We start from the raw sequence: 27,083 nt of genomic DNA, 5'->3' as shown, positions 1-27,083 counted from the left end.
AAACCTCCTTCCGCACCCCAACTTCAGTCCCATTTCTCAGTTGCTTTCCTGCATGCCCCAGACTTCTAATGACCTGCCCAGGACGGAGCAGGAAAGGGGCAGGCCCCAGATCTCCTAGGAGGGCAGTACCTGGGCAAATCCCACAAAGAAGAGCTGGTGATTGGTGAGCCCCACGGCTGGCAGCTGCTGCTCTTCCCCATGCTTGCTCAGCCATGCTTTGTAAGCCTGGGGTCAGGCACAGGGGTGGCAAGTCCATCAGGGGTTGCCCACCACCTCCACCCACTGCCCACCCCACCCCTCCCCGAGGGCAGGCGAGCCTCAGCCCCTGGATCCCAGCCGGGCCACTCACGTTATAGGCAGCCTTCAGCCCCCCGTTGTCAGCGATGTTCTCCCCCAGCGTCTGGCGCCCATTGAGCCTCTCCCCGTTGACCTGGTACTGGCTGTACTGTTCCTCCATGCAAGCTGTGTGATTCCGGAAGGCTGCCAGGGACTCATTCTGCCACCAGGGCCGCAGGTTCCCTTCCTTGTCATATTCGCGACCTGAGGAGAACTAACCTTTGCACCTCCCCAAGACTCAAGCAGCCTTCCAGCAGCCTGAGTCCACAGACTCCAGGGTCCCTGTGACCTGCTCCCAATATTCCAAGGCTTTGCAAGAACTACTGGGAATTCTAGGCTGGAGGGGGCAACTCCATGGGCCTCTACCTTGGTCATCAAACGCATGTGTCAACTCATGGCCCATCACCACGCCGATTCCACCAAAGTTCAGGGCCCTGGTAGGTGAGGAATGCTGCATGAGGACATGGTGGGGGAACTTCTGGATCCCACCTCCAGCCCTGTGCCCAGCTTCTCCACAGGCCCAGGCCCAGCACCCAACCCCTCCTACTTCAGACACACTTGGGGTGGTTACGAGTGTAGAAGGGGGCCTGCAAGATGCCGGCAGGGAAGACAATTTCATTCTTGGTTGGAAGGTAGTAGGCATTCACTGTCTGGGGGGTCATGCTCCACCTGGGAGAACAAGAGGAAGAGGCTGAGGCTCCTGATTCTCTTGATGCCCCTCCCACCCCAGCTGCTCTGACCTACCTCCTGCAAAGACCTTGGGCTTCTGGTTTGAGATGTCTTGCCCCACCTTCCCCAGCCCTGGAAATCACCCCTACCTCTCCTGCTGCCCCAAGTGTCTAGCCCTCCATGCTCACTGGTCCCGGCTGGGAGGCTTGCGGAGCTGGTCAGCCATCACCTTAGCAGAGAAATTGTACAAATTCAACATGTTCTGGAAGAAGGAATCTTCAGAGACTTCGTACTGTGAGAATGGTGGGAAGCAGAAAGCAAGCAAGACAACATGTTGGAGGAGAGAATAGCCCCAGTTTGGTTACTAATTAGCACCTCTCTGAGCCTTAGTTTTCCTCAACTGCAAAGAGGAGTGAAATATTAGTTAATAATAGTCGCCATACTTAAAGACTATTTATGTTGCAGGTGCTTTATTGTTTTACATCCTGCCTCCTTCTAGGCTCATGACAACTCTATGAGGTTGGTACTAATAGGATCTCCATTTTATAAATGAAGACACTGAGGCCCAGAGAAGTTATATAACTCGTCCAAGGTTACACAGGTAGGTCGGAGTAGAAAGAGGATTTGTGAACACTGCATTCTACTGCTGCCTAGCCTGCAACCTGGCACAGAGCCAGCAAGTGAACAGCATCAGTTGCCTGCACTTGCCTCTGAAAGGAGCCAACAAGCACCTCCTCCCCCAGGGCTTGAGCTCCAATTACTCAGCTGAGAACAGCCCCCTCCCACCCCCACGACAGGGATGAAGTTCAGCACTGGTGAGGACAGGTACTCACCCCATCATAAACATCATCCAGCTCTTTGGGATCCAGGATGAAGTCCGGGAAACCAATCATATCATATATAGCATCTGCCTGAAGAGACCAGGCTAAGTAAGGGTTTCCCTGCTCTGGCTCCCCCCAAAAAAACTGTATCCTCCATCCCCACCTGAAGATGGCGCCCCAACCCTGGCCATGGCTCACTTTCTCCTTGGCTGCCTGGCGGGTCTTCTCATCCATCCAAACCAGCTGCCCCAGGGCTTCCTCAAAGGCATTCCGGATCTCGCTGATCATCCCTTCAGCCTGGGAGGAAGGGGGTGCAAATTGGCCTCCCACTTGCACTGATGCATTTTTTTTCTCCCCACGCACCCTAGTACCCCACCCCTGTCCTTCCAGGGGAGCATGCAGGAGGGCCCAGACTTCAAATGAGGCTGCGTCTTGGGAAGGTGAGAAGGAAACACCATTTGTGAAGGTGCTGAGATGGTGGGTGGCTTTTTTTCTAATTAATCAAAAAATTTAAATTGACAATAATTGAATTAATAGAATTTAATATAGTGTGTTGAATTTTATCTGATTATGGAAGGAAGGCATCAATAGCAGAAGATTTGGGAAATTGAGAAGAGGTGGGGATCCCTGGGTGGCTCAGCGGTTTAGCACCACCTTCCCCCCAGAGCTGATGCTGGAGTCCTGGGATCGAGTCCCACATCAGAATCCCTGCGTGCGTGGAGCCTGCTTCTCCCTCTGCCTGTGTCTCTGCCTCTCTCTCTTCTCTCTCTCTCTCTCTCTCTCTGTCTCTCATGAATAAATAAATAAAAAATCTTTAAAAAGAAAAAAGGGAAGAGGTGAAGAAGGAAACAGACCACGCACGTATAATCCCATCACTCAGAGATAACTCCTTTTAACATTCTGATTATCTATTTTGAGTGTCTTTCCCTGCCTGGATATACATACAGAACATGGAATTACATTGTGCAACATAAGATATATCTTGTAAACTACTTTTTTTTCACTTAAAAATATATCATGAGTTTTAGGCTGCCTCATAATCCTCCCTAACCACAATCTTTCTTCTAGTCCCTATGATTAGACGTTTAAGCTGTTTTCATTTCCACCTATTATAAACCACACTGCAAGAAACATCCTTGCAGATAATACTTTAAGCATATTCGTTAGCATCTCCTAATAAGTAAATCTTGTTTTCCTAATTCTATAAGCAACATAAACTCATTGTTGAACATTTGGAAAATACAGAGAAATGTAAAGGACAAAATGCCACCCAAAAAGTAATTACTGTTCATTTATTGATGAATTTCCTTTCAGTTCTTCCCCCTCGCTTCTTGTACACATGAATGAACAGTGGATTTTAACTAAAACAAGGAGTAGGGTTGGAAGAACTTTGAAAACTCACAATTTCCTTGCTTTGCCGATCGAACGTGGCCTTCACAAAGAGGGAGCCCAAAGCGAAGCCAAGTGCGTCGTCCGTGTTGGAGATGCAGGTCTGCCACCTTGGCATGCAGGACTGTAAGGGACAAAGAGCCAGGCCTCCCAGAGATAGCTCTGTTCTCCAGTCTGAGGGCCTTTCTCTTCTCTGGGGCCAGCCCTCTCGGCTCTGAGCAATGGAAACCTGAGTTTCAGGTGCTGTCGTCTCTCCCGTAGACTCCAGAGAAGATAAAGGGCAAAACTGAAAAGTGTACCAACTCCAGCAGCAAAACACCAGGAGGAACATGTGTGCTCCCCACTCTGTGCTCAGTGCTCTTCTCCTCTTAAGTTTCTAAGAGGCCCACTGGGGTCCAGAAGTTTTTTTGCTCAGCTCCATATCCCAGTCTTATAACCAATCAATCCCCTGTGCCAGAAACCCACAAGTCACTAGCTTCCTCCATTTCCCTACCCCCACATTCAATCTATCACCATGTCTACTACCTCGACCTCTTGGTCCTCTCTCTGTCCATCCCTCCACTACTTTCTTGCCCTCAACACTAACATTTCTGGCCCAAAGATTGCAGTCACCTCATAACTAGACACTCTGACTTCATTCTCATCCCCCTCCCCTGCCGCTCCCCTCTATCTTCCATTTAGCTGCCGGAAAGATCATCCAATACATAAATCTAATTGGGTTATTCTGCTTAAAATCATCCGATGGTTCCCCGTTATTGAAAGAATCAAGGCCCGATTTCTTAACAGAGCATTCCGGTCCCTTCCCTGGACTGCCCCAGGCTGACCTCACCACCCTCGGCCTCTCAGGTGGCCTGTTCTCCAGCTCATAACAGAACATATGCAAACCTATGGTGTTCCTGGCCTCTGGGAATTTGCACATGCTGTTCTTTCTACCTAGAATGCTCTTTTCCCTTGCTCCCTTGGTAAACTAATTCTTCAAATGTCACCTCTTCATAAAAGACAGTCCTGATGCCTGTCCCTCTCCTAAGTAGGGTGTACTATATCCTTTACTCTGTTCTGTAGCACAAAGGTCTTTCACACAACGTGAGCCCTTATCACCCTAAAACACAATGTTTGTATACATCTCCTAAACTTACTGGGGCATCTTGAAACTAAGAACTACATTTACTCATCTTCTTAACCATCACTGTCAAAGCTGAGTGCCTTTGCATATGATGCACTGGTGCCCCACTTTCATCAGCCCAGTCCTAAAGACACCCTGCAAGCTATTCTTATTTCATACACCAGGAAACGGAGTGTCAGAGAGGTGACACACCCAAGATCCCAGAGGCCAATAAATGGAGGACTTGGAATTACAACCCGAGTCATCTTGATTCCTACACCTTTGTTCCACACTCTACCATGAGGCAAATGGTGTTTGACACACAGTAGGTGTGCAGCACCAGCTAGGCTGTATGGAAGGCGGGGACAGAATCAGAAATCCCACCTTCTTGGTGCCATAGAGAGTCTCCAGCAGTTTCTCCTGTGCAGATTCAAAGCGGTGGTCCAGGCTTGAGGTTGTCTTCTGTACCAGATTCCAAATCAGGTAATTGTTCAGGACACTGGCATCCAGACCAGAACATAAGGAAAGGGCAGGTGGGGTACCACTTCCACCCCAAACCTGCTCCACAAATGCGGAGGCAACAGAAGTCCTGAGAGGCATATATAGGAGCTGTCCCAGAATCCCTCTCTCTCTCACCCTGGGACCACACACCTGCCTGCAGAAGTCAGTTTGGAGCAAGGTGTGGGAATAAAGAGCTTAAGTGGGGCCCCTGAAGGCGCAGGCTAGGGAAATAGCCTGCAAACATTCTCTTTTGATGTTTGGTAGGTCCAGGACCTTGTCAAATGCTGCTCTGTGTTTGATTGTGCCAGTACCCCATGCCCGGTCCCTGCCTGGACTTGCGTGGAGCTCTGAGCCCCACCTCCCACACTTTGGGCTCTCCCCAACCTTGGCTCTGTGTGGTTGATGAGCTCTGACACCTGCTGCAAATAATCCGTTCCATACACCACCACAGGTTCAGAGTCACCCAGCTCCAGCGGTGACAACAAGAAAGACAGAAACTCCAGCCAGTCCACAGAGGGTGCCAGGGCCTACAACAACAACAACAACAACAACAACAACAACAACAAAATCTCAAGCCTCCTTGCCTGCCCGCCTGGCTTCCAGCAGACCCTTCCCCCATTGATATACGGAAGCCTGGGAGCCCTTCCCATTGCCATGGTAACATCTACAAGAAGCTTGGTAGCCTCTTCCTGCAATAAATCCTTTTCCAGGCCTGAGTGCTCCTCAATCTGGGAGCCCAATCATTTATTATACAAGAAAAAAATATCCTATGTAATATTCAGCTGGGGCACAGATACTAAAATATTTTTACAACAGTTGATAAAACACTCCCTCGAAGGATGCCTGGGTGGCTCAGTGGTTGAGCATCTGCCTTTGGCTCAGGGCGTGATCCTGGATTCCCGGGATTGAGTCCCACATAGGGCTCCTTGCATGGAGCCTGATTCTCTTCCCTCTGCCTGTGTCTCTGCCTCTCTTTCTGTGTCTCTCACGAATAAATAAATAAAATCTTAAAAAACAAAAAACAAAAAAAAAAAAAACACTCCCTTGACCCCATCCAGAGTCCCTACATAACTGGTCTCTCCTTCAGAACCCCCCTCACCCAACCTCTCCATAATCCAACTAAAGGGTTGATTCCTGGCACAGTAGGGGCCCTCCAGGAGATGCTTCCAAATTTCCTTTGATTGTTTTGTGGACATCTTGTGCAAATTGTTAGAGAGTTTTAACATAATCCCTCTATTCATCCCCAAGCAACATAAAAGGGGACCAAGGAATGGCCTACTGAGAGGTGATCTAAAATGGATAGTGACAGTGCAGCTGGAAAGCTCAGAAAAGCAAGCAAATGAGGAAAGGATTGGCTGCCTTGGGAAGACAGCAGGAAGGAAAGCTGGGAGGTCTGCTCCAGGGGCCGTCCCCCCCAGTTGTCTCTGTTCCCCCACTTGCCCCACCTGCAGCTCTGCAATGTTCATCTTATGATAGATCTTCTCCTCATCGCGCCTCTGGTCCTGGGGCACTGTGATGTTGGCCAGTTGTATCTCCAGCTCCAGCACCTGCCGCATCTGCTCCCGTGTGGAGGTTGGCCGTCCACCCAGCAACATCCCCAGCTCCTCCATGTAGTCAAGGTAGGCGGTAAGCACCTGTCAAGGCTCTGAGTCATCCTCAGAGCCCAGCAACAGATCCTGCCCGAGGCTGAGAGGGTCTGTTCTGGCCCCCACCTCTGCTTACCATCTCTTCTGCTGACCCTCCTCCCAGAAACTTTCTTGAACAATCCTGTTTTGTTCCTGTCATACTGCCACCATCTGCTTGGATCTTGTTTATTTATTTGTATACTTATTATCATCTATTTCCTCAAGGAGAAGGTAAGTTCAAGAGAGCACTCTTCTAAGTTACAGCAGCTTATTCACCCCTCCACCACTAAGGGCTAGAATGAGGCCTCGCACAGAACAGGCACCTTGTAAATATTTGTCCTATAGATGGACCTGCTTCCCACACGGCTTTGCCTTCTCATTTCCTAAAGCCCTTCTATTTTTTCAGCATCTCAGTGATCACATGCCTTCACTTAACAGCTGAGTGGACCCCATGGGGAATTTAGTCCACGGTGGCTTTAATGGCCTTCTGTCTCCCATCCAGCCAGGCCTCAACCTTGCTGCTTTCTCAGCTCCCTTCTAGTCTCTAAGGAGGAGGAAAGTGCAAAAAAGAAATACATAATGACCACATGTATACACATGTATCCGGCTCTGCTGGGGCTCTACAGGTAATGCAGCTTTCTTCCCTCTCGCAGCGACTCCATAAAGTGGGTATTCATCTCATTTCACAGATGAGGAAAGAAGCTTGAGAAGGCTACATGATTTGGCTCATATCACAAATGAGCAAATGGTAGAGTCCAAATATGGCTCAGGCCTGGCAGTTGCAGGACTGAGGCTCCAGGACTACATGGATCCAGTGCAAACTCATGTTGCTTCGGCCTCTGCTGACACTTGAGCTCAAGTGACATAGGGGTTGCTTTCTCTGTTCTCCACTGTAGTCTCAGGCTCTAGCACAGCATCTGGCACATAGTAGGTGCTCAACAAATATTTGTTGAGTGAAGGGATGAGAACCTGCAGACAGCCCCTCAGCACTGCTTGGCACCAGCTCCCTGTGGCCCTCCTCCCAGGGATCACTATTCACTCTGGCCCTGAAGCCCCACCCTGGGCTCCCTTAATCATCAAAGGCCATTTCCTCTTCTACTCTATACCTCACTTACCCTTTCTCTCCCTACCTTTAGCTGAAGACTTATACTGAGGCTTTCCTGAACCCTGTTTTACTCCTGTGTAAACCTTTTATGCTACAGCTTCCCTTAGATGCTGGCACAGACTTCCTGCTTGAGACAACCGGCAACACACTGAGAGCTGAATTAAAGCTTTCTTCTACTGATTCCCAATCGTTGAACCATGTGGTTTTCTCCTACTTTCTCAAAATTCTCTCCTCTCCTGACTCAGGTGATGCTAAACCACACATCTGTTCAGGCCACTCCTTTTCGGATAAATGCTAAATCTGATCCACAGTGTTCACGCACACTATGAATCTATATACCTGTCCAGAAGGACTTGGCCCACCCACTCCCCTCTCCCCCCTCTCTGGTCCCTCAATGGGTTATATGCTTTCCTACCTCAGAGTGTTTGCATAAGTTCTTCCCTTTGCCTGAACTCTCTCCCTTCATGGCAGCCTGCCCTTATCCTAGGACTAGGCTGGTTCCCTGTGACACTCAGTCTTGGGATGCTGTACTTCTCCTCTGTGACAGTCCCAGGATAACTGTACACAGTGCCACTTCATGTCTTCTCTCCCACTTAGAGGGCAAAGGCAATCAATGTCTTGTTTACCACATGCCTGGAGGAGGGCCTGGTTGAGGAATGCTCAGTGTTTGAGAACCAAAGAAAGGATAAAGGACTGTCCCAGTTGTTTTACTCGATGGCTGCCTACCTCACTGGCTCTCTTCCTCCCACTGCCCTTAAAATTCAGGGCTCTCCTTCTTCCCCTTCTGTATTCTTCCTCTGCCTCTCACTTCTCCTAAGCCTTTGCCTGCGTTTTTAAAGAGATGCCCCACAAGCCCTCGGCTCCCTCCAGGCTCATCCCCAAGACTTTACCCAGCTTCCACAACTGCCTGCTGACCTCCTCAGGTACCTCACAATCACACATCCAAAATGAGTGGTTCCCACTACCTAAGTGTCTTCATAAGCTTGTATCTACCCACTCCCCCAAATAAGCACCATAGGAGGTAAATGTCATGATCCTCATTTTACAGATTAACAAACAGTTTCAATTTGCATGGAGCTGCAGGGCTAGGATAAAAACCAAGGTCTGACCCCCAAACCTGCCCTTTTCCTGTGATGTCACACTGTCTCCTCCTCCCCAACGTGCTCTGAGCTGATTCTTCCTATGGGCATCCCTGGTTCTCCAAAGACTCCTTCAACTCACTGTCACTCAGACTTACAGTCTCTTCTGTCTTTATCCCTTCCTTCTTCTATTCCTCTCTTTGAATACCCCAGTTACCCCACAACTCACAATTTACACTTGATTATATCTCTTGCATCCCTCTGCCACTTCCCACATCCAGGCCCTAACAGACTCAGAGCCTAGAGTACTACTGACTCTCAACTCCTCTGCAGGCTCCCTCACTTGCATCAACTTGTCACACCAAGCACTGCTTACTGGGCTGCTCTCTTCCTGCTCTGGAGCATGCAACAGCTCTTGGGGGCCTCTACAATAAACTCAGTATGGCATTCCAGGTCCCCTCCACAGCTAACTCTTACCCACCTGTCCAGCTTCTCATCTACTTTGAGCTCCACATTTTGCCAAACTGGACCCCTTCTCATGGTCCAAATATAACTTAGCTTTTCCTTCTTCAAGATTTTATTTAAACTCTTCTCATTACCCCGCAAGGCCTCACCCACTCTTAGATATTCTAGAGTGCCCTGCTCAGATGCAATCTCATTAGGAAACCTCCAACTACCTGAGTCTTTCCTGAGGCCTAAAGATCCCTCTTTTGAGCCTGTTCTCAGCTATCTTGGTCCATGAACCCATCTACACTGAAAGCTCTGTGTGGCAGTGGTTCTGAAGGTACATCTCAGAATTCCCCCATTGCACATGGCACACAATAGGCGCCTATAAAATGTTGTCCTAGAAGAATAAGGGCAAGGAATGAAAGAAGGGAAGAGGGAATATAAGGAAAGAAAGAAAGGAGAGAGAGAAACAAAGGAGGGAGAGAAAGAAAGCTGGAAGGGAGGGGGGAAAGAAAGGAGGGAAGAGTGAAGGAAGAAAGAAGGAAGGAAGGAAGGAAGGAAGGAAGGAAGGAAGGAAGGAAGGAAGGCAGGGCAGTTGGCTCACTAGGTGACAGGACAGGCTCACCTTCCCCACAATGACCCTGGGCAAAGGGAAAAGTAAACAAGTATCAGCACAGCCCAACAGAGAGGTGGGGTTGGGTGTTCTGAGAATGCTCCTTACTTTTTCATTGGCGGTCCTGTTTAGGTAGTAGTCTCGAGAGGGGAGAAAGAGCCCAGATTGGTCCACCTGCAATAGCAAGTCAAGGAAGTGAGACTTCCCCCAACACACACTTGGACTTTCAGACAGGGGTGGTGGCTGGAGCCACCCCAGCCTGCCTGTCATAGGGGAGGAGAGTCTGGGCTCAGCAAATGGTCAATAAGTCCCTCCCAACCCTTCTCCAAACTGGTACCTGGATAACATTGCTGTTAGAGCTCTTAGAGTCGGCACTGACGTAGACAGTGAAGAAGGGAGTAGCTCTGTAGGTCCCTGCTACTGCCTTCAGCACTTCCATGAAGTTGTCCTGGTCCCAGGGTCCGGTAATGTTCCAACCACCAATCTGAGTAGAGACCATAGTGGAAACTATGGCAACAGGGGCCACATCCTCTCCCAAGACCTATCCTGACCTCCCCCAGGGGTCCTACCTTGTCAATGAGGTCTCGCAGTGGCTGGGCTCCCAGTTCCTCGATCCGCTCCACCTGCAGGCAGGAGAGGTAGAAACGCTGTGTCTTCCGCTCAGCTTCACTGGTAGAGTTGAAGGTGGTGTTTTCTGTGGGGTAGAACACAGGTCCAGTTGGTAACTATGCTAACTGCCAAAAGGGGTCCTGGGCCTTCGCTTGGTCCCTCTCCTTGCCCTGCTACGGGGCAGTCCTCCTAATGTAGACCCAGGAAGATCATCTGAACAACAAAGAATGACTTCCTCTCCCCTGTCCATGGAAACCCTCAAAGATCTCTAAGCACTACAGACTCCCTCAGGCCCACAACACCTCAACAGTGATCCAAGCAGAGTGCAGAGTGGAGTCCCTTCATTATATACTCAGAGGTCTGTCCCCTCGAACCCATCTCCACCTCTCAGGATCCCCCTGCTCTCTGCATCGCCTGCCCCAGGAGTGTTTGTGGTCATCCACTTGTTCATTCAGTCGTGGATATTTACTGAAGATCTAAATGCAAAGCCCTGTTCCAGGCATGACATTGACTTGGCACAATGCCTCCCTGACAGCCCCACTCACCAAGCAGGTGCTTCAGTATGGCCTGGTTTTGGTCCCAGAGGCTGTTGAAGGTGTTCCAACGAGAACGCCCATCGGGCAGAGGATTTCTCTGAATCCAGCCACCACAGGAAAACTGGTAAAAGTCCTCACAGGGACTCACCCCGCGGTCCAGGGACTCCAGAATCTTTCCAGCTACTCGAATGCAGGCCTCTGTGAGGCAGGTGTTGTGGGATGGGTCTGTGGCAGGGGACACGGAGTGGGGGGTGGGGTTGGGAGGCTGTCATTGGGTCTGAGAGAAGCAAATGCTTTGGGAAGGGCCATGACAATAAGAAGATTGGGAGGAGAGAGAAAAGCTGGGGGGAAGACTGGCCAAACCAGAGAAAATCTTAGTGGCCCTGGAGCCCCCAGAGCCCCCACGGCTTGGAGGACTGGTGCTACCTACCCCCGTGGTACTGGACCCCCAGAGCCACCAAGCAGCCCAGTAGCAGTGCAGCCAGCAGTAGAGAGACAGCGGCTAAGACCAGCTCCAGTTGGGTGTGCGAGCCCAAGAAGTCTCTTGTCCTCTTCCGGAATCCCACCTAGGGAACACAAGGTGACAGCGAGCTAGCAAGCTGCCGGGGGGGATCCACCATCACAGAAGTCCTCCCAAAGGGTTTCCAAAGCCATGGAGCAAAGACGCTGAAGGGCTTAACTTTGAGCACAGGGGCAAGGAGGCAGCCTGAGTCAAGCCCTGAGCCTGCTTAGTGCAGCGTCATGGCTTCCGATGGCCTCAGCAGAGTTCCAGCGCGGAGGCCAGAGACGAAGCCGAGCTGGGGGCAGGGGACCCTCTGGGGCAGCCCAGAGCTCCCGGGTCTGCCGGCGGCACGGCAGGGCTGGGGCCTTGAGAAACGGGGAGCCCCTTGCCCACCTCCACGGCGTCCGGGGAGGCCCCGCCCTCTACGGGGGTCTCAGGTGCGTCTTCCTCCCGCAGCGTGGTCCGCTCGTACTCCACCATCTGCCAGACAGTCGGGGGCGCCCGCGGGGTCAGGCCGCGAGGGCCCTCTGCCCGCGGCCCTGCCCGGTGCCCCTGGCCGGGCCGGGCCCCTCCTGTCTGCGGGGAGGACCCCTCTCTCCGGCCGCCCCCGCGGCCTGGGCCCCTCCGACCCGCGCCCCCTCCGGCTCGCGGGCCCTTCTCGGCCCCTCGGCCTCAGCCCCTCCGCCCGGTCCTCTCCGCGAGCCGCGGCCCCTACTCACGTTGCCGCCGCCGCCCAGCTCCTGCAGCGCGACGTTCATGGTGGAGTAGGGGCGCGCGGCACCCTGGGGCTCCCGGCGGCCGGCCCTCGCCCAGGCCGCGGCCTCAGCCCCCCGCCCCAGCCCCCGGCCCGGCCCCGCCGCCGCCCGCCATCGCCGCCGCCCCCGCCGGCCCGGCCCCCTCCGGCCGCGGCGCCGCGCCCGGGCTGGGGGGAAGGCGCGGGGAGGAGCGCTCCTGCCGCCGCCCGCCGCCCGCCGCCCGCCGCCCGCCCTGCGCCCGCGCCGGGACCCCCCTGCCCTTCGGGATCAGCCTGCCCGGCTCCCGGCAACACCCTCTTGCAAGCCACCCGTCCTTTCCATGCCTTTGAACCAGGCCCAACCCCTGGTGCTATTTCTTGGCCCAGTTCCCCAAGTTGCAGGCCCTCCCCACCCCCTTTAAGCACCTTTAGGAAATTACGCTCTCCGGAGGAGCATCTGCCCCCAGCAGTTCACACAGCACCTCTTCAGCACCTCTTCAGCCAGCACATGCGGAGCAGCAACCGGGGGCGACCCACACACAGGGCGTCCACACGGAATCTACCCAGAGAGCACGCAGACCCAAAGTGCACAGGCAGGCACTCAGCCCAACACATGGTTCCCCACCCCCCCAAGACACACATGCACAGTGTACGCACTGCACACTCACCATGTATACACCTCTACAAGGCACCCAGAGCCGACACACACTGCACTGTCCTGCTGTACTCACACGGCACACATGTACAGCACACGCGTAACCCACACTCTGACTCTACTCTTACATGTTGCTTCAAGATTGCACTTTTACTCCTCAAGATAATTGTTGTCATCAGATCATCTCACAAAAGGAGGGTTACAGATGGTGACAAATTGGCAGGGAAAAAAACAGCCATGCACAGATATTTAAAGAAAAGACGTGTTAACACTTCTAACTTGAGGAAAGCAAAGCATTTTATTTGGGAGGTTTACAAGAAAAAAAAAAAAAAAAACCCAAGCAATATTTAACTGAAAGGCAATAGCGTGGCATCTATGCATCTGCCATCTGCCTTCCATATTGTCATTCCTTAATCAGGCCTGGTGGTGTTGCAGTCTGCTGCACTGAAGAGAGCCTAGTGTTTGTTGCCACAGTTTTTAAAAAAGTGCCTGATCCACCTCCTTCTTCCCCAACCGACTACATGAATTTGACCTGAGAAGGCTCAGAATGGTGGCAAATCCATAATCCATTTCTCAGCACTCACCCCAGTCCTCAGCCTGCTGCATGAGATTCTAACATGGGCTGCTCTTGTGGTTGAGAAAGGGTGGATAATGAATCAATCAGGTTGAGAATGTTTTATTTGGCAATTACACACACACACACACACACACACACACACACCAATTACATGTTCTCAAATAGGAGACAGTACAGTGTTATAGGTAGGATGAATTCTGGATTCAAACTCAATGTCCTCACTTGTAAAATTTAAGTAAGAATAGCACCCTTGTCAAAGGACAGTGTCTGACACATAAAGGGCACTCAATGTGTGAGCTGCTATTTTTGTGTTATTGTTAAAATCCTGTAGATAGAAATGAGAATTGTAAGGGGCTGTTCTATTTCCTCCAGGTAGATGGGTTCTAGGTCAGTTAGGGGTTCCCTGAGCAAGAAGTTTTCACATTCAGCCATACTGGGGTCTTACTGGGATATCTACTTGGAACAAGTTTCTGGAGCTGTTCGTGTTCACTCTGATGACAGTGTGGCATCACAGCACTTACCTCTTCCCCTTGTCCCTTATCACCCCCAGGAGTGGATGAAAGGAGATGTGGCAGCAGGGGCAGTCTTGGCCCATGGGAAATTCCACCACGGCATGACCGTGCGAGTGTACCATAGTCCTACTATGTAAGGACTTCCTGACAACAGGTGCATTAGAAATAGTCCTTATGGCTCCTTGACATAAGGAAAATAGCAAGCTTATAGCACTCTAGCATATGCCAGCCACTGTCTAAGTGCTTTACATCTCATGGTATGAAGCTTTTTTACAGATGAGGAAACTGAGGCTTAGAGAGGCTAAGAGTCACATGGCTAGTAAGTAGCCGAGCTGGGATTCAAATCCAGGCAGTCTGACTGCTTTCTGGAGAGAACTTTGTCAACATGAATCAAAAGGAGGATATACTTCCTCCCAACATTAGTTGCTAGTCTTCTGGCACATTTTCTCTGGAACAGTGAGGGGAGAACATCAGTTCTCAAGCCAGACAGACTTGGACTGAAATCTGGGCTCAATTCTTGATCAGCTGTATGATCTTTACCAAGTTACTTGAAAGCTCAGACCCTTAATTTTCTTCATCTGTAAAATGGGAACAATCACCAGTGTCTTGGAGAGTTGCTGTGATAATTACATGCAGCCACATAGGAGAGAGCCTGGTACGTAGTTTTATGGTGTTCTCAGTTTCACTAGGCTTGGCCTAAATGCATATTTCCTTTCTATCCATTCTCTTTCCTGATTCAAATCATTTATTAGGCTCATAACTATTCCTAACTACATGTTAAATACCCTAGCATGAGAGACTTGGAATTTGCTCTATTTTATAATTCCATTTTCTTTCCTCTGTGTTTATCATCTTTGCCTCTTTTTTCCTCTCTCATTCTATTATTTTTTCTCTATCTTTTTCTGCTCTTCTTTTCCTATAGGAATAATTTCTTTCTTTTGGGTTTTCCCCCCTCTAAAGTGATCGTGAATTGAGAGGGAATAGATAACGGTTTACCTGCTAAATTTACAAGCCATGTAAATTTATTATTTTTTTAAAAATTTTTTAAAGATTTTATTTATTTATTCATGAGAGACAGAGAGAGAGAGAGAGAGAGAGAGAGAGAGAGAGAGAGGCAGAGACACAGGCAGAGGGAGAAGCAGGCTCCATGCAGGGAGCCTGATGTGGGACTCGATCCCAGGTCTCCAGAATCATGCCCTGGACTGAAGGCGGCGCTAAACCACTGAGCCACTCGGGCTGCCCAAGCCATGTAAATTTAGCCATGAAGATAACAAGATACATTAATGTCCAGTGTTGACAAGGATGGGATATATGGGCACTCTCTACATTGTTGCAGGCTTACAAATTGATATCACTTTTTTGGCAATATGAATCAAAAGGTGTAAGTATATATCCTCTGAACCAGAAAGTCTAATTCTGGGAAATCGGTCCAGGAAATAATCATTATCCATAGGATGTATATATTAGTTAGCTTTTGCTGAAGAACTAACCTCCTCAAACTTTGTGGATTAAAATAGCAAACATTCATTATTTCTTATGCACTGCAGGTTGATTGGGTGATTCTTCAATTCCAGGTCAGCTCAGCAAGAGCTGAATGATGTAGCTCAGTGGTTTGGGCCTCAGTCGGGATGACTGGGTCCTGTCTCTATGTGGTGTCTCCTTCTCCAGTAGGCTAGCCTAGGCTCCTTCATATGGTGGCCTCAGGATTCCCAGAAACAAACAAACAAACAAAAAAACGGGACAAACATAAACGGTTTTCAAGCCTCTGCCTGCCCCACATTTGCTAATGTCCCTATTGGGCAAAACAAGTCAGATGCTCAAGCCCAGATTCAGGGAGGGAGAAATAGAATTTACTTGATTGGAGGAGCTACAAAATATTGGGGCCATTTTTTCCCCTACAACATTTACTCTTCACAGCACTGTCTCTAATAACCAACAGGGGCACCTGGGTGGCTCAGTGGGTTAAACGACCAATTTTTTTTTTTAAGATTTTATTCATCCATTCATGAAAGACACAGAGAGAGAGAGAGAGAGAGAGAGAGAGAGGCAGAGACACAGGCAGAGGGAGAAGCAGGAGCCTGACGTGGGACTCGATCCCTGGTCTCCGGGATCATCCCCTGGGCCGAAGGCAGGCACTAAACCACTGAGCCACCTGGGCTGCCCGAGCAACCAACTCTTGATTTCAGAGTCATGATCTCAGGGTCCTGGGATGGAGCCCTGCTTCAAGCTCCTGGCTCAGTAGGAAGTCTGCTAGAGGATTCTCTCCCTCGGGCAGCCCTGGTGGCGCAGCAGTTTGGCGCTGCCTGCAGCCCAGGGTGTGATCCTGGAGACCTGGGATCGAGTCCCATGTCAGGCTCCCTGTGTGGATCCTGCTTCTCCCTCTGCCTGTGTCTCTGCCTCTCTCTCTCTCTCTATGTGTGTCTCTATGGATAAATAAATAAAATCTTTAAAAAAAAGGATTCTCTCCCTCTCCTTTGCCCCTCCCCCAGGTATCTCTGTCTAAAATAAATAAATCAATCTTTAAACACAGAGTAGATGACTTAAGAAAAAAAAGAGTAGAGGTCTTGTTGAATAAATCAAGCATCCATATGAATAAATCAAGCATCCATACAATAGGATAACAATGTAACATTTACAAAGGATGAAAAAGAAGAGTTAACACTCTGGGGAAATGTTCTCCATATAGAATTAAGTGAAAGAGTAAAAGGGTTTTTAAGAAATCTCATTTTGTGAAGTAAAAAAAAGTTAAAAGCACAGATTTTTAAAAAGAGATTGGAAGGTCAGCAACAAAATGTTAATATATCTAATGATGAAATTACTTTTAATTTCTTCTTTGTGCTTTCCTGTATATAGATAACAATTCTATTGTCCTGCATTTTACCTAAGCACTTTACCTGTTATTTACTTAATCCTTACAATGACCCAGTAAGATATAGTTTAGCAGTATCATTGTCCCTATTTTATAGATGAGGAACGTAAGACACAGGGAAGCTTTTCAACATTCCCAAAGTCACACATCAGGTAGAAGAGAGATCCTTGATTTGATTCTAAACAGCATTCTTAACTAGTATTATTTCTTCTAAGTGAAGTGATTTGTCTGGGACCAGAGTGTGATGTTTGGTAAATAGACTATATCACTGGTTTTAAAAGGTTAAAAAAATATATTGCAAAAGTAATATACTCCATAAGTATATAGAATAAAAAGATAAAATTCCACATTCCAGGATTCCAGTACCATCCTCAGAGAAAGCCATTAACAGTTTTGTATGTGTCCCTCCAGATCTTTCTTTTATAAGCATTTACATACCTAAACAGGACATGTATATGTGTGTATGTATAGGTGTGTATGCATCAGTGTGTGTGCATACTTTTCCCCCATATACAAAATCACACTTTATAGTCATTATTTGGTGACATTTTGACAGGCTTTGGAGATTCTTTTTTTTTTAATTTTTTAAGATTTTTATTTATTTATTTATTCATGAGAGACACACAGAGAGAGGCAGAGACACAGGAAGAGGGAGAAGCAGGCTCCATGCAGGGAGCCCAATGCAGGACTTGATCCCGGGACTCCAGGATCACGCCCTGAGCCAATGGCAGGCGCTAAACCGCTGAGCCACCCAGGGATCCCCAGATAGGCCTTATTCTTTTTGTGATTTATCAGACTCTGCTAAATAGAATGAGTCCCAGAAATACCCTCCTGGTATGGCCTTTCTTCAACAGGATGAGAGCAAAGGGTCCCCAGAGAGTTTAAGGAAGGAGAAACATAATTGCAAGAGATGTAAAAAGATGACCCCAAAATATTTGTAACAGGTTGCATTTGTTTCCTAGGATTGCTGTTACAAAGCATCACAAACTGAGTGGCTTACAGCAACAGAAGCTTTTGCTCTCACAGTTCTGAAGATGAAAAGTCCAAAATCAGAGTATCAGCAGGACTGTACTCTCTGGAAGTTTCTAGGAAAGAATCCTTCCTTACCTCTTCCAGCTTCTTGAGGCTACCAGCAATCCTTGGTGTTCCTTGGCTTGTAGGAACGCCTACTTCCCCTTCCTCTCCTTCCTCACATAGCCTTCTTCCCTGTGTGTGTGTGTTTGTGCATCTGTCCTCTTATAAAAACATCAGTGACTGGATTTCAGACCCACTTTAATCTAGGATGACCTCCTCTTAATTTAGGTAATTACATCTCAAAGTCAATAGCCAAAATAAATGTAAAGAAAAAATTAAAATACCTAATTATATCTGCAAAGATCCTATTTCCAAATAAGGTTACATTCCGAGGTTCCAGGTAGCAACTTTTAGGTGGAACTTTTAGGGGGGCCCCTATTCAACCCACTACACAGGCCTAAAGTTTCCACCTGAATAAAAGTGCTATTACTCAACTGTCAAAGAGCATGGTATTCCGTTTAGAACGTATGGATCAAGCCCACTAGGTTTTGAGAGACTTTCAGTTGAGAAATTCAATGCACTGTCACAAAACTCCAAACAAAATTAATTTCATTTTATCTGTAAAAATGAATTTTCATCTCATGGACAGTGATGCAGAACTTCTGAATTTTAAGTAGAGGATCACAACTTAAAGACCCCCCCCCCCACACTGCATTTTTACAACATAGATGTAGCTTATATAATTCTGTACCTTTACAATTTTGCAGTTAGGTCTTTTGCTTTATTTTTTAATAAAGATTTTATTTACTTATCCATTAGACACACACACACACACAGAGAGAGAGAGAGAGAGAGAAGGCAGAGACACAGATAGAAGAAGCAGGCTCCATGCAGGGAGCCTGATGCTGGACTCAATCCCAAGACCCCAGGATCATGCCCCAGGCCGAAGGCAGGCAGCAAACTGCTGAGCCACCCAGGGATCCTCCAGGTCTTTTGCTTTAATCATGACCTACCACACACAGCAGGGACAGGAATAAGATTATTTAAGAAGGAGCTCACCAAATGGATTCCAAGTTAAATGGTCATTTCTTCAACCTTTCCACTCTGGGAGTAGAAAAGAGAACAATCTCTATTCCCCACTCAGGGCTTAGCTCATCCTTGTCAAGAATTCTCACCTTTCCTTTAGCACTTTTAGTGAGGGGCAGCTCATTACCTCCTGAGTCAACCCACTTCACATCAGGACAACAATTTCATCTACAAAACTGTCCTTCATGTAGGTTCTATCGTCTCTAATGCTTCAGACTAGAACATAGAGGTTCAGAGAGGTATGTACATCATGCAAATGACCAGAAAAGTGTGGAAGGATATCTATCAAAGATTTCATGCGATTTTCTGTATTTTCCTAAAATATTACAAGAGTAAGTGAATGAATTTTTTTTAAGATTTTATTTTTAAGGGCAGCTCGGGTGGCTCAGCGGTTTAGCGCCGCCTTTAGCCCAGGGCATGATCCTGGAGACCCAGGATCGAGTCCCACGTCGGGTTCCCTGCATGGAGCCTGCTTCTCCCTCTGCCTGTGTCTCTACCTCTCTGTGTGTGTGTCTCTCGTGGATAAATAAATAAAATCTAAAAAAAAAAAAAAAACATTTTATTTTTAAGTAATCGCTACACCCAAAATGGGGCTGGAACCCATAACCTTGAGATCAAGAGTCGCACACCCCACTGACTGAGCCAGCCAGGCACCCCAAAATGAATGTACTTTTAAAAACTATAATAATGGGCAGGGGGGAATCCCTGGGTGGCTCAGTGGTTCAGCGCCTGCCTTTGGCTCAGGGCGTGATCCTGGAGTCCCGGGATCGAGTCCCGCGTCGGGCTCCCGGCGTGGAGCCTGCTTCTCCCTCCTCCTGTGTCTCTGCCTCTCTCTCTCTATGTCTATCATGAATAAATAAATAAATCTTAAAAAAAATAAAAACTATAATTATTGGGCCTTCCGTTCAAGGCCACGTTAAGTGGAACCGCTCCCGCCGCCAGTCCTGGTCCCTGGGGGCAGCCCCCACGGCGTTAGCCTCCGCATCCCTGGGACTAACACTCGGGGAGGAGTTGTTAGAGGATGGAGACTCAGCAGCACCAGGCAGTTTCACTAACTGCGTGATTTGGAGGGAAGGAGATAAAGCGCTTCAGGGACAGTGGAGACCCCTTCGCCTCAGGTATGCACAATGTACGGGAGGATTATCGTCCTCATCATTGCTGTCGTCAGCTACGCCAAGTGTGGGACCTCCCCCCCCACCTCCAAGGCCAGTGATTGCGCCAGAGCCCCTGCGTGCAAGCAAGCAGGTGACGCTGCCGCTGACGGCCAGCTGGGGGTAGGGGAGGGAAGGGGGCGCTCCCCGGTAGGGGCCGCGGGAACGGTCACGTGAGGCCCCGCAACGCGGGCGGGCGTACCCTCCGTCCCTCCTCTTGCACCTCCGGATGCCCACGGGCGCGCGCCGCGTCCTCAGGCGCTCCGGGCTTCCCCGCGTCACCTGCGGCCAGGGCGCCCCCCGCGACGCCGCCATTCATTCCTCCTACACGGCGCGCGCAGCCCGAGCCTCGGGAGCCTCGGGAGCCTCGGGAGCCTCGGAGCCTCGGGAGCCTCCGGGGCCGGGAGAACTGCGGGACGCGGGGCCCCCGGGCGCCCGGGTTTCGGCGCCGGCAGCGGGGGTGGGGGTCTATTCTGGTGCGCGCGCGTCGGCCCAGTTACCGAGATCCGTCCTAGGAGAGACCGAAATACACAGACTCAGGAAACGGTAACAGTAACGCGTAGGGAGCGGGTCCAGGCGTGGAGCCATCCAGAAAGGCAGAGACACTTCTAAGAAGCAGAAGTAGACTGACACAAAGAGACGCGGGGCGCAGGGACAGATACACACGAGAGAGAGACTGAGGGCTAGGCAGCCAGACGCAGACGCGCGAAGAAACGCTCCATAGAAACAGTGTAAGACCCGAAGACCAATCCGACACAGACGCGCCAACGGCGGCGACACCACCCACCGCCTGAGCCATTCCCACGTCCGCGGGTTCGCACAGTTGAGCACACCGGACCCGTACGGGACCTCCCCTCCGGCGCGTTTCCGGGGTCTCCTCTTTTGAATGCTGCCCAGACGCCAGGCTTGCGGCCCCGCCCCTCTCCCGTCGCCAGTCCCCCTCCCTCGCCCCCGGGAGCCTCCCGGCCAGACCCTCCTCCCGCCCCGCGCTCCCCAGGCCCGCCTCTCGCAGCCAGATCCTGCACCCGTTGGCCCGCACCACGGTCCAGCCGCCACTCCCGCCTCGGGCAGGACCCTCCCACGAACGCTGCCGGCCCCCGGGGGAGTGCAGGGCGCGCTCCGGTCCGCTCCCCCCACCCCCGCCCCGCCTCTCTCCCCCGGCCGATGCCCGCCCCACCTCCCCCGCGCCCCGCCTGCCGCGCTCTGCGGCAGTCGGGCGCTCATCGTCATTCCGCTCCTGCCGCCGCCGCCACCCCCGCCCCCCGCGCGCCGCCCCCGCCCGGTCCCCGTCACCACCTCCGCCGCCGCCGCCGCCGCCTGCCCAGCGGCCCGGGAGGCGGAGGCGCGGGGGAGGAGGCCCCGCTTGGCTCCGCAGCCCCGGATGCTGCATGACTTCATCCTTCCGCCGGCTCCCCTGCTGAGCTAGGGCCGGTCCGGCAGCTAGCCCGCCGCCCGCGCCCCGCCGCAGTCCCGCGCCCACCCCGCGCCCGCCATGTCCGAGATCCTGCCCTACAGTGAGGACAAGATGGGCCGCTTCGCCGCCGATCCCGAGGGCTCCGATCTCTCCTTCAGCTGCCGCCTGCAGGACACCAACTCCTTCTTCGCGGGCAACCAAGCCAAGCGACCCCCTAAGCTGGGCCAGATCGGCCGAGCCAAGAGAGGTATGCGGCCGGGGCCCGGAGTCGCCGCTTGACCCAGAAACCCTTCGCCGGGCGCCCCCCGGCTGCCGTTCCCCGCCAAGCGCCCGCAGCTCTTGCCGCAGACCAGCGCAGCCAGCCGCTCGCCGGCCGGGGTTTCGGGGGGGGGGGGTGTCCCCGCTGCAGTCTTGTGTCCCTCTCTTCCCCTCTCCCGGGAACGCAGTGCCCCGGATTCGATGCTCGCCACCTCTGGAAGTAGAGCCCTGACACCTGGGCAAGGGGGAGGGGCCGGCCGGGGCATTTGGGGCTGCCCGAAGTGGGAACGTGGGGCGACGGGCCGCTTCTTCAGGATCAAAGGCTGAGTCGGTGGATGCTTCGGAAGAACCTTCGGGTGGGAAGGGACGTCCGACTGGAGAGAGGACAGAGGGGCTGGGGATTCGGTTGCCCTCGTTGCTTGCTTGGGGAGGGGGCTCTGTTGGTGCCAGGATCGGAAGAGAGAGGTTCAAGCGGCGAGAGGGTGAGGGTGGGCAGAGGGCTGCACTAGCTGAAGATTCTGTTGGAGAAGGGGGTCTGTCGAAGAAGGGGCTCCCAGGAGCAAAAGGATGATCAGCTCGGATGGAGGAGAGCTCAGGTGGCGGGAGGGTTTGGACTGGGAGGTTGAACTGCTGGTTGGAAGAGGGGGCGTTCCTCCATCGGGAGGGGAGGAGGGCCTGTGGGAGCTGGGCTCGGCGGAGGGTCGAGTCGTTGGAATTCCGATGGGGAGGGCACTGAGGCACGGGCGTCCGAGGGGCGTCACTGGGCCACCGCAAGTAGCTGTTCGGGGCGCGAGGACGCGGGGCCCGCTCTCGCCGCCGCTGCCCCCCGAGGCCGCGCGGCTGACGCGCTTTCTCCCTGCGCAGTGGTGATCGAGGATGACCGGATAGACGACGTGCTGAAGGGGATGGGGGAGAAGCCGCCGTCCGGAGTGTAGACGCGCCGGCTCGGGCGGCGGGCTCCGGGCCCAGCCCCGCAGCGGCCAGGAGCGCGAGCCGGCTATGCGGCTGCCGGCGCCCCCCGCCCCGGCCCAGGCGCCCGCGGGCGGGGGCTGCAGGGCCGCGCCGCCTTCGGGTTGGAGTCGCTGCCGCCGCCGCCTGGCACTCCGGAGCTGTCCGCTTCAGCACCACGGCGGCGGCGGTGGCGGCGGCGCGGACCGGCCCGGAGCCCGCCGCCGCGCTCATGCACTTTAGAACCTCGGGCCGCAGCCCCACCCCGCACACCGGAACGGACACAGAGACCCGCGGCTCTCAGCCCCCGACCCGCCCCCTCCCGCACGGCTCCCCTGCCCCGCCCCTCTCCGGCCGGTCTGGTCTGCAGAGCCGGCTGCCGGCCGGTGTCGAACCGCGCGCGCAGCCAGGGATGTTTGGCTGCGTATTTGCATGAGCTTCCCACCCACCTGAGCCCAGCCCTCCAGGCCGCTCCCTCACTCCCACCCCTGTCTGGCGTGACCCCAGCCTCAGCCTCTTTCTAAGGGACTTCCTCAGCACATTTGTATTTTTATATCCGACTCTTTGTTTACTGGCTCCCCTCATGGTTCATGCCCTCCCCCCTCCGCCCAGTCTCGGCCACGCTCTTCTGCGCCTGGCAGATAGGATGGGTGTTGAGTCTGAGATGGAACAAGCCCCCAACATGGTAACCAACCACATGGCCAGTCTGCCCAGGCCTGACCCCAGGCGACTCTGGCAGACCCCTCCTCTCAAGATATCACCTTCCAAGGGCCCAGGGCTGATTTTACTCTGGACCCCTGCATCCTGCCCCTGGGAACCCAAGTGAGGACTGCTCTGCACCTTTGGATGACACCTGTGGCCCTGGAGATGTTTTCAACCCAGGGGTGTCCTTTGTAAATGTTCCTCCATCCTCACTGTACCAGGAGTGTGTGAATAAACACAGACCTCCCTGTGTGTGTGTGACCACTGTTTTGGTCTGCTCAGGAGCCAGGCCAAAATGGCTCCAATCCCTTTTGGGGAGGGGGCAGATTCTTGGGAATCTCAGGTGCATGTTGCTGGCAAGGAAGAAGTTGCCAAGTAAACAGGTAGGCCAGCCTGGCCTGAGAACATTACAATGTAGCTTCCTTGGGTAAATACATAATCTAACCAGGATAAGAGGCTCGAGTTGGAGCTGAGATTAGAAGCATAACACAATCTTGATTCAAAGTCTGCAGCCTCCTGTGAATAAATCCAGGTTGAATGGGGGTCAGTAACAGGACCCAGGGATACAGGTCTTGAAGTCTGGCTGGCATGTGGAGGGGTCATGCTAAGCTTTGCCCCAGGGGATGATCACTGGTGGTTTAGTACTAGGAAAAAAACTGAGGAACCCAAGAAGGAAACCAGAAACCTGGGATTTGGGATCTAGTTTGACCTGGGCTGTATTGTTTCCTGTGGAGTCACTTCCATCAGCTCTATCTTAGGCACGAGGCCTCTGGGATTGTGAGCACCTTGAATCAAACCCTAAGCCTTTAGTCAGGAATTCAGCTACTTGAAGAGCCCAGGGCAGAAAGGCAGGGAAGACAGGAGAAACATGCCTCTGGCCTCACAGCTGAATGGCACTGAGGAAGTCCTCATGATCCGAGTCCTGGAGGAAGCAGGGCGAGGTGGGAGGTCTAGGGGGTGAAAGGATCTTGGTCCCAAGGGCCAGCTGGGCCACAGTGAGCTCTTTGCCCTTCTGCATGATGTAAAGATGGAAGTGGAAACCACTGCCATAGGTTGCATGCCTCAGGGACCAGCCATATCGGGCTTGGGCATAGTGTCTGATCCGAAAGTGGGGAGCAGCTGAGGTCAATGAGATGAACCGGCCTCCATGGACCAGCACCCGGCTCACCTGCAAGGCAGACAGAGAAGCCACTGGTGAGGAGTCTATCTCCAGGTTCTCAAAGGTCAGTATGGTCCCAGATACCCTTGCAGGTACCACCCTACATTCTGTAGCTCAGGGCTCTTCATGGCAAGAGTGAGCCTCCTCTCTGTCCCTAGTCATTCCATGGAGGTAGGGCTATCTTCTACCCAGCCAGGAGCATGGGCATGTCGTCAGGTATAGGGGGCACTGCTTTCTGGTCAACTGCTCACTCTCCTAGTCTGTGTAACCTATCTGGAAGCTGGCTGTTAATTCTTCCCTATGGTAACCCAATAGCCAATCATCAGCATCTGTGAGCCTGGCCACTCCTGCCCCCCTATAATCTTGACCCAGCTTAACCACCTTCTCCTTCAGGTCACCACAGTCCTAAAGGTGACCTACCACTTGGCTCCTTCTGGCTTCTGAGTTCTTTCAATCTCCCAAAACCCCAATCCCTTCTCCCCACCTCTTGGTCTGCCCTCCTTTTTTGTTGCTCCCTCACCTCACTCAGCACCTGATCCATGGTGTGGACACCTTCAGAAGACACATTCCAGGGGTCCTGTTCTCCAGCTAACAGGGCATCCAGCGTGCCCTTCTCCAGCACCACGTCGAAGGAGCCACTGGGGAAGTCCAGTGCCCGTACATCCATGGTCTCCCAGCGCAGCGTGGGTACGTGGGCATAGCGAGCCTGCATAGCAGCCACCACTACTGATGAGTAGTCCACACTGGTGACATCAGGGAAGCCCCCAAGGAACAGCTCGTAGCTCAGCGCGCTGTTCCCACAGCCTGAGGTGGGGATGGGTGGCAAAAGGGTTAGGTTAGCTTTGGTTCTCACTTCTCCCAATTATGCATCCACCCTTGGCCCATTTGCTCTCAGCCTAAACTAAACCCTCCCAAACTGTGGGACAAGCAGCGTGTGCAAAAAAGAGCATGAGCCTTAGAGTCCTACAGACCCGGGCCCATATCCTAACATTCCTTCCTGTGTAGATTAGGGCAAGTTGTTTACATACTGCGAACTTAGACTTCCTATTCAGAAAAATGAAGATGTAATACCTAGCCTACATGCAGGATGTGATACACTAAATTTAAAAACTAAAACAGCTGGGGAATAGCTGAAGGAACTCTGAACTTCCAAGTTCTAAGATCTAGATTCTGATATGTCTAGTCATACAGCCATGGCAAGTCATTCAGCTCTGAGCCTGTTTCCTCATACTCAGAATGGGGTTACTATTCGCATCATTAGGACCATATCATTATTTGGTTAATAGTATTATCCTAATCCCTAACCTCTCAGGGAAGCTTTGATGCTATCAGCCCTGCGAAGACTTCATGTTAGGGGTTACTACTCTGTTTTGGTTTCCCAGGCAGAATTAACCAGTGTAGGGGAACTTGGTGGGGACACACGGTGGAGTTGATTCCTTGTAATTCCTTAAAGTATTAAGCACTGTATTTGGGTTCTGCAGATAAATAGAGAGATCATGCGCTGGTGGGAAGAAAAGATGTGTGTTCAGGCAATTGCCACGTAATGCAATGAGAGTTTCAATAGGGACAGGCTGTGAAAACACACTGGGTGGCTCTTGTCCCCACTTCTGGTGAGTTGGCCAACGCTTTCAGGGGAGTTGACAGAGTCTTGAGGAATCCTAATACTCTGGTGGGAAGTACTGAAAAGCAGTCCCAGGGGGCAGAGTATGGTGAGAGAAGGGGTGGGAGTTAGTGGACAGGATGTGGATCCACAACACACTAGGTGTGACTTCCTAAGAAGATATGCTGGCCCTTTCACGGTCAGTCTCAGATTGGGAATGGAGCTGGACGACAGTTCTGGTGGCCCCACAGAGGATCCCCCGCTCTTGGGATTAGATTGCCTTTAATGCCCATTTGCCTCCCTAAAGAGGATCACAGGATCAGCTGTTGGGATAGCCCTAATCTAGTAGGGCTTGGCACCTGGACAGGGCACCCAGAGGCTGCTGGCTGGTCCTCAGCTGCCCCTTCCTATGTTCCTCCTTAGGCCCTACAGCTGAGGAAGAGTACTAGCTTGCCTAGGAAAGCCTAGTGGATGTTTTTCTACATTAGAACCACAACAAGCCCCAGGAGATACACTACAGGGGATGAGAGACGTGAGGGTAGCTTTACAAGAGACCCTAAGTCACTTCAAGCTGAAATCTCACTGGGTTCTCTGACTCACAATCCCTTCACCATCCCACACCTGACCTCATATATCCTCAGAGCTCTGCCCAACTGTGGACAAACCCAAATTTCCTTCCTGTGTTTCCCTTGGTACAGGAATGGCATCTTCCAAGAGAACTTTACTAAAGGATGAAGAAAGAACAAAACCTCACCACATAGCCAATCCTGCTTACAAAGCATTGATTTCCAATCCTACTGCCTCAGTAACTGGAGGCAGGCAATAAGAAGGGGCTTGACCACTGCCATCCTGGGTAAAGCTTTAGGGAAGCCAAGCCCTGAGAACTGAGCCACATCCAAGAACCTATTACATGGGAACCCAGAGCACTGTGGATGCTATCCTAACACCAAGGGACAGAGGTGTAAGCCAAAAATACCAATTCATTAATTTATAATAGGAAAAACAACCATCATAGGGATTGAGCTGGCGGTCAGTCCTCTCTGGTCAGTCCCTTCTCTCTCCATAGGAAAT

The 27,083-nt window shown here is 51.7% G+C and overlaps 2 protein-coding genes and 1 long non-coding RNA gene across 12 annotated transcripts in view; 1 reads left to right on the top strand and 2 right to left on the bottom strand.

The window, feature by feature from the left end:
• Positions 1-27,083, bottom strand: part of ECE2 (endothelin converting enzyme 2) — a 32,716-nt gene that overhangs the window by 1,563 nt on the left and 4,070 nt on the right. Inside the window, exons 1-19 of one of the 10 annotated variants that reach the window (XM_072807621.1) lie at positions 12,736-12,754; positions 12,494-12,626; positions 11,728-11,814; positions 11,263-11,398; positions 10,842-11,057; positions 10,257-10,381; positions 10,025-10,171; positions 9,796-9,861; positions 6,264-6,452; positions 5,203-5,345; positions 4,702-4,816; positions 3,229-3,429; positions 2,025-2,123; positions 1,839-1,916; positions 1,194-1,297; positions 895-1,005; positions 703-770; positions 350-540; positions 130-225 (exon numbers count right to left, since the gene is read on the bottom strand). In XM_072807621.1, the coding sequence (XP_072663722.1) occupies positions 130-225; positions 350-540; positions 703-770; positions 895-1,005; positions 1,194-1,297; positions 1,839-1,916; positions 2,025-2,123; positions 3,229-3,429; positions 4,702-4,816; positions 5,203-5,345; positions 6,264-6,452; positions 9,796-9,861; positions 10,025-10,171; positions 10,257-10,381; positions 10,842-11,057; positions 11,263-11,398; positions 11,728-11,814 (2,172 nt within the window). In that variant the 5' untranslated portion in view covers positions 12,494-12,626; positions 12,736-12,754. Of the gene's footprint in view, positions 1-129; positions 226-349; positions 541-702; positions 771-894; positions 1,006-1,193; positions 1,298-1,838; positions 1,917-2,024; positions 2,124-3,228; positions 3,430-4,701; positions 4,817-5,202; positions 5,346-6,263; positions 6,453-9,795; positions 9,862-10,024; positions 10,172-10,256; positions 10,382-10,841; positions 11,058-11,262; positions 11,399-11,727; positions 11,815-12,053; positions 12,184-12,493; positions 12,675-12,735; positions 12,849-23,944; positions 24,422-24,932; positions 25,217-27,083 lie in introns of those variants that run through there. The other 9 variants (XM_072807627.1, XM_072807618.1, XM_072807619.1 and 6 more) reach the window with 9 other exon arrangements.
• LOC140622103 (uncharacterized) lies at positions 17,447-20,852 on the bottom strand. The gene is made up of 3 exons (XR_012021808.1): positions 20,719-20,852; positions 20,134-20,442; positions 17,447-19,623 (listed from the first exon to the last, which is right to left on the bottom strand). It is a non-coding gene; the product is annotated as an uncharacterized lncRNA (long non-coding RNA).
• CAMK2N2 (calcium/calmodulin dependent protein kinase II inhibitor 2) lies at positions 21,207-23,505 on the top strand. The gene is made up of 3 exons (XM_072807631.1): positions 21,207-21,592; positions 22,468-22,540; positions 22,770-23,505. The coding sequence occupies exons 1-2, from the start codon at positions 21,424-21,426 to the stop codon at positions 22,536-22,538; spliced, it is 240 nt and encodes a 79-aa protein (XP_072663732.1). The 5' UTR covers positions 21,207-21,423; the 3' UTR covers positions 22,539-22,540; positions 22,770-23,505.

Source organism: Canis lupus, chromosome 31, assembly GCF_048164855.1.
Source record: "Canis lupus baileyi chromosome 31, mCanLup2.hap1, whole genome shotgun sequence".
NCBI classification, from domain to species: Eukaryota; Metazoa; Chordata; class Mammalia; order Carnivora; family Canidae; genus Canis; species Canis lupus.
This window is presented reverse-complemented; position numbering and strand designations above follow the sequence as displayed.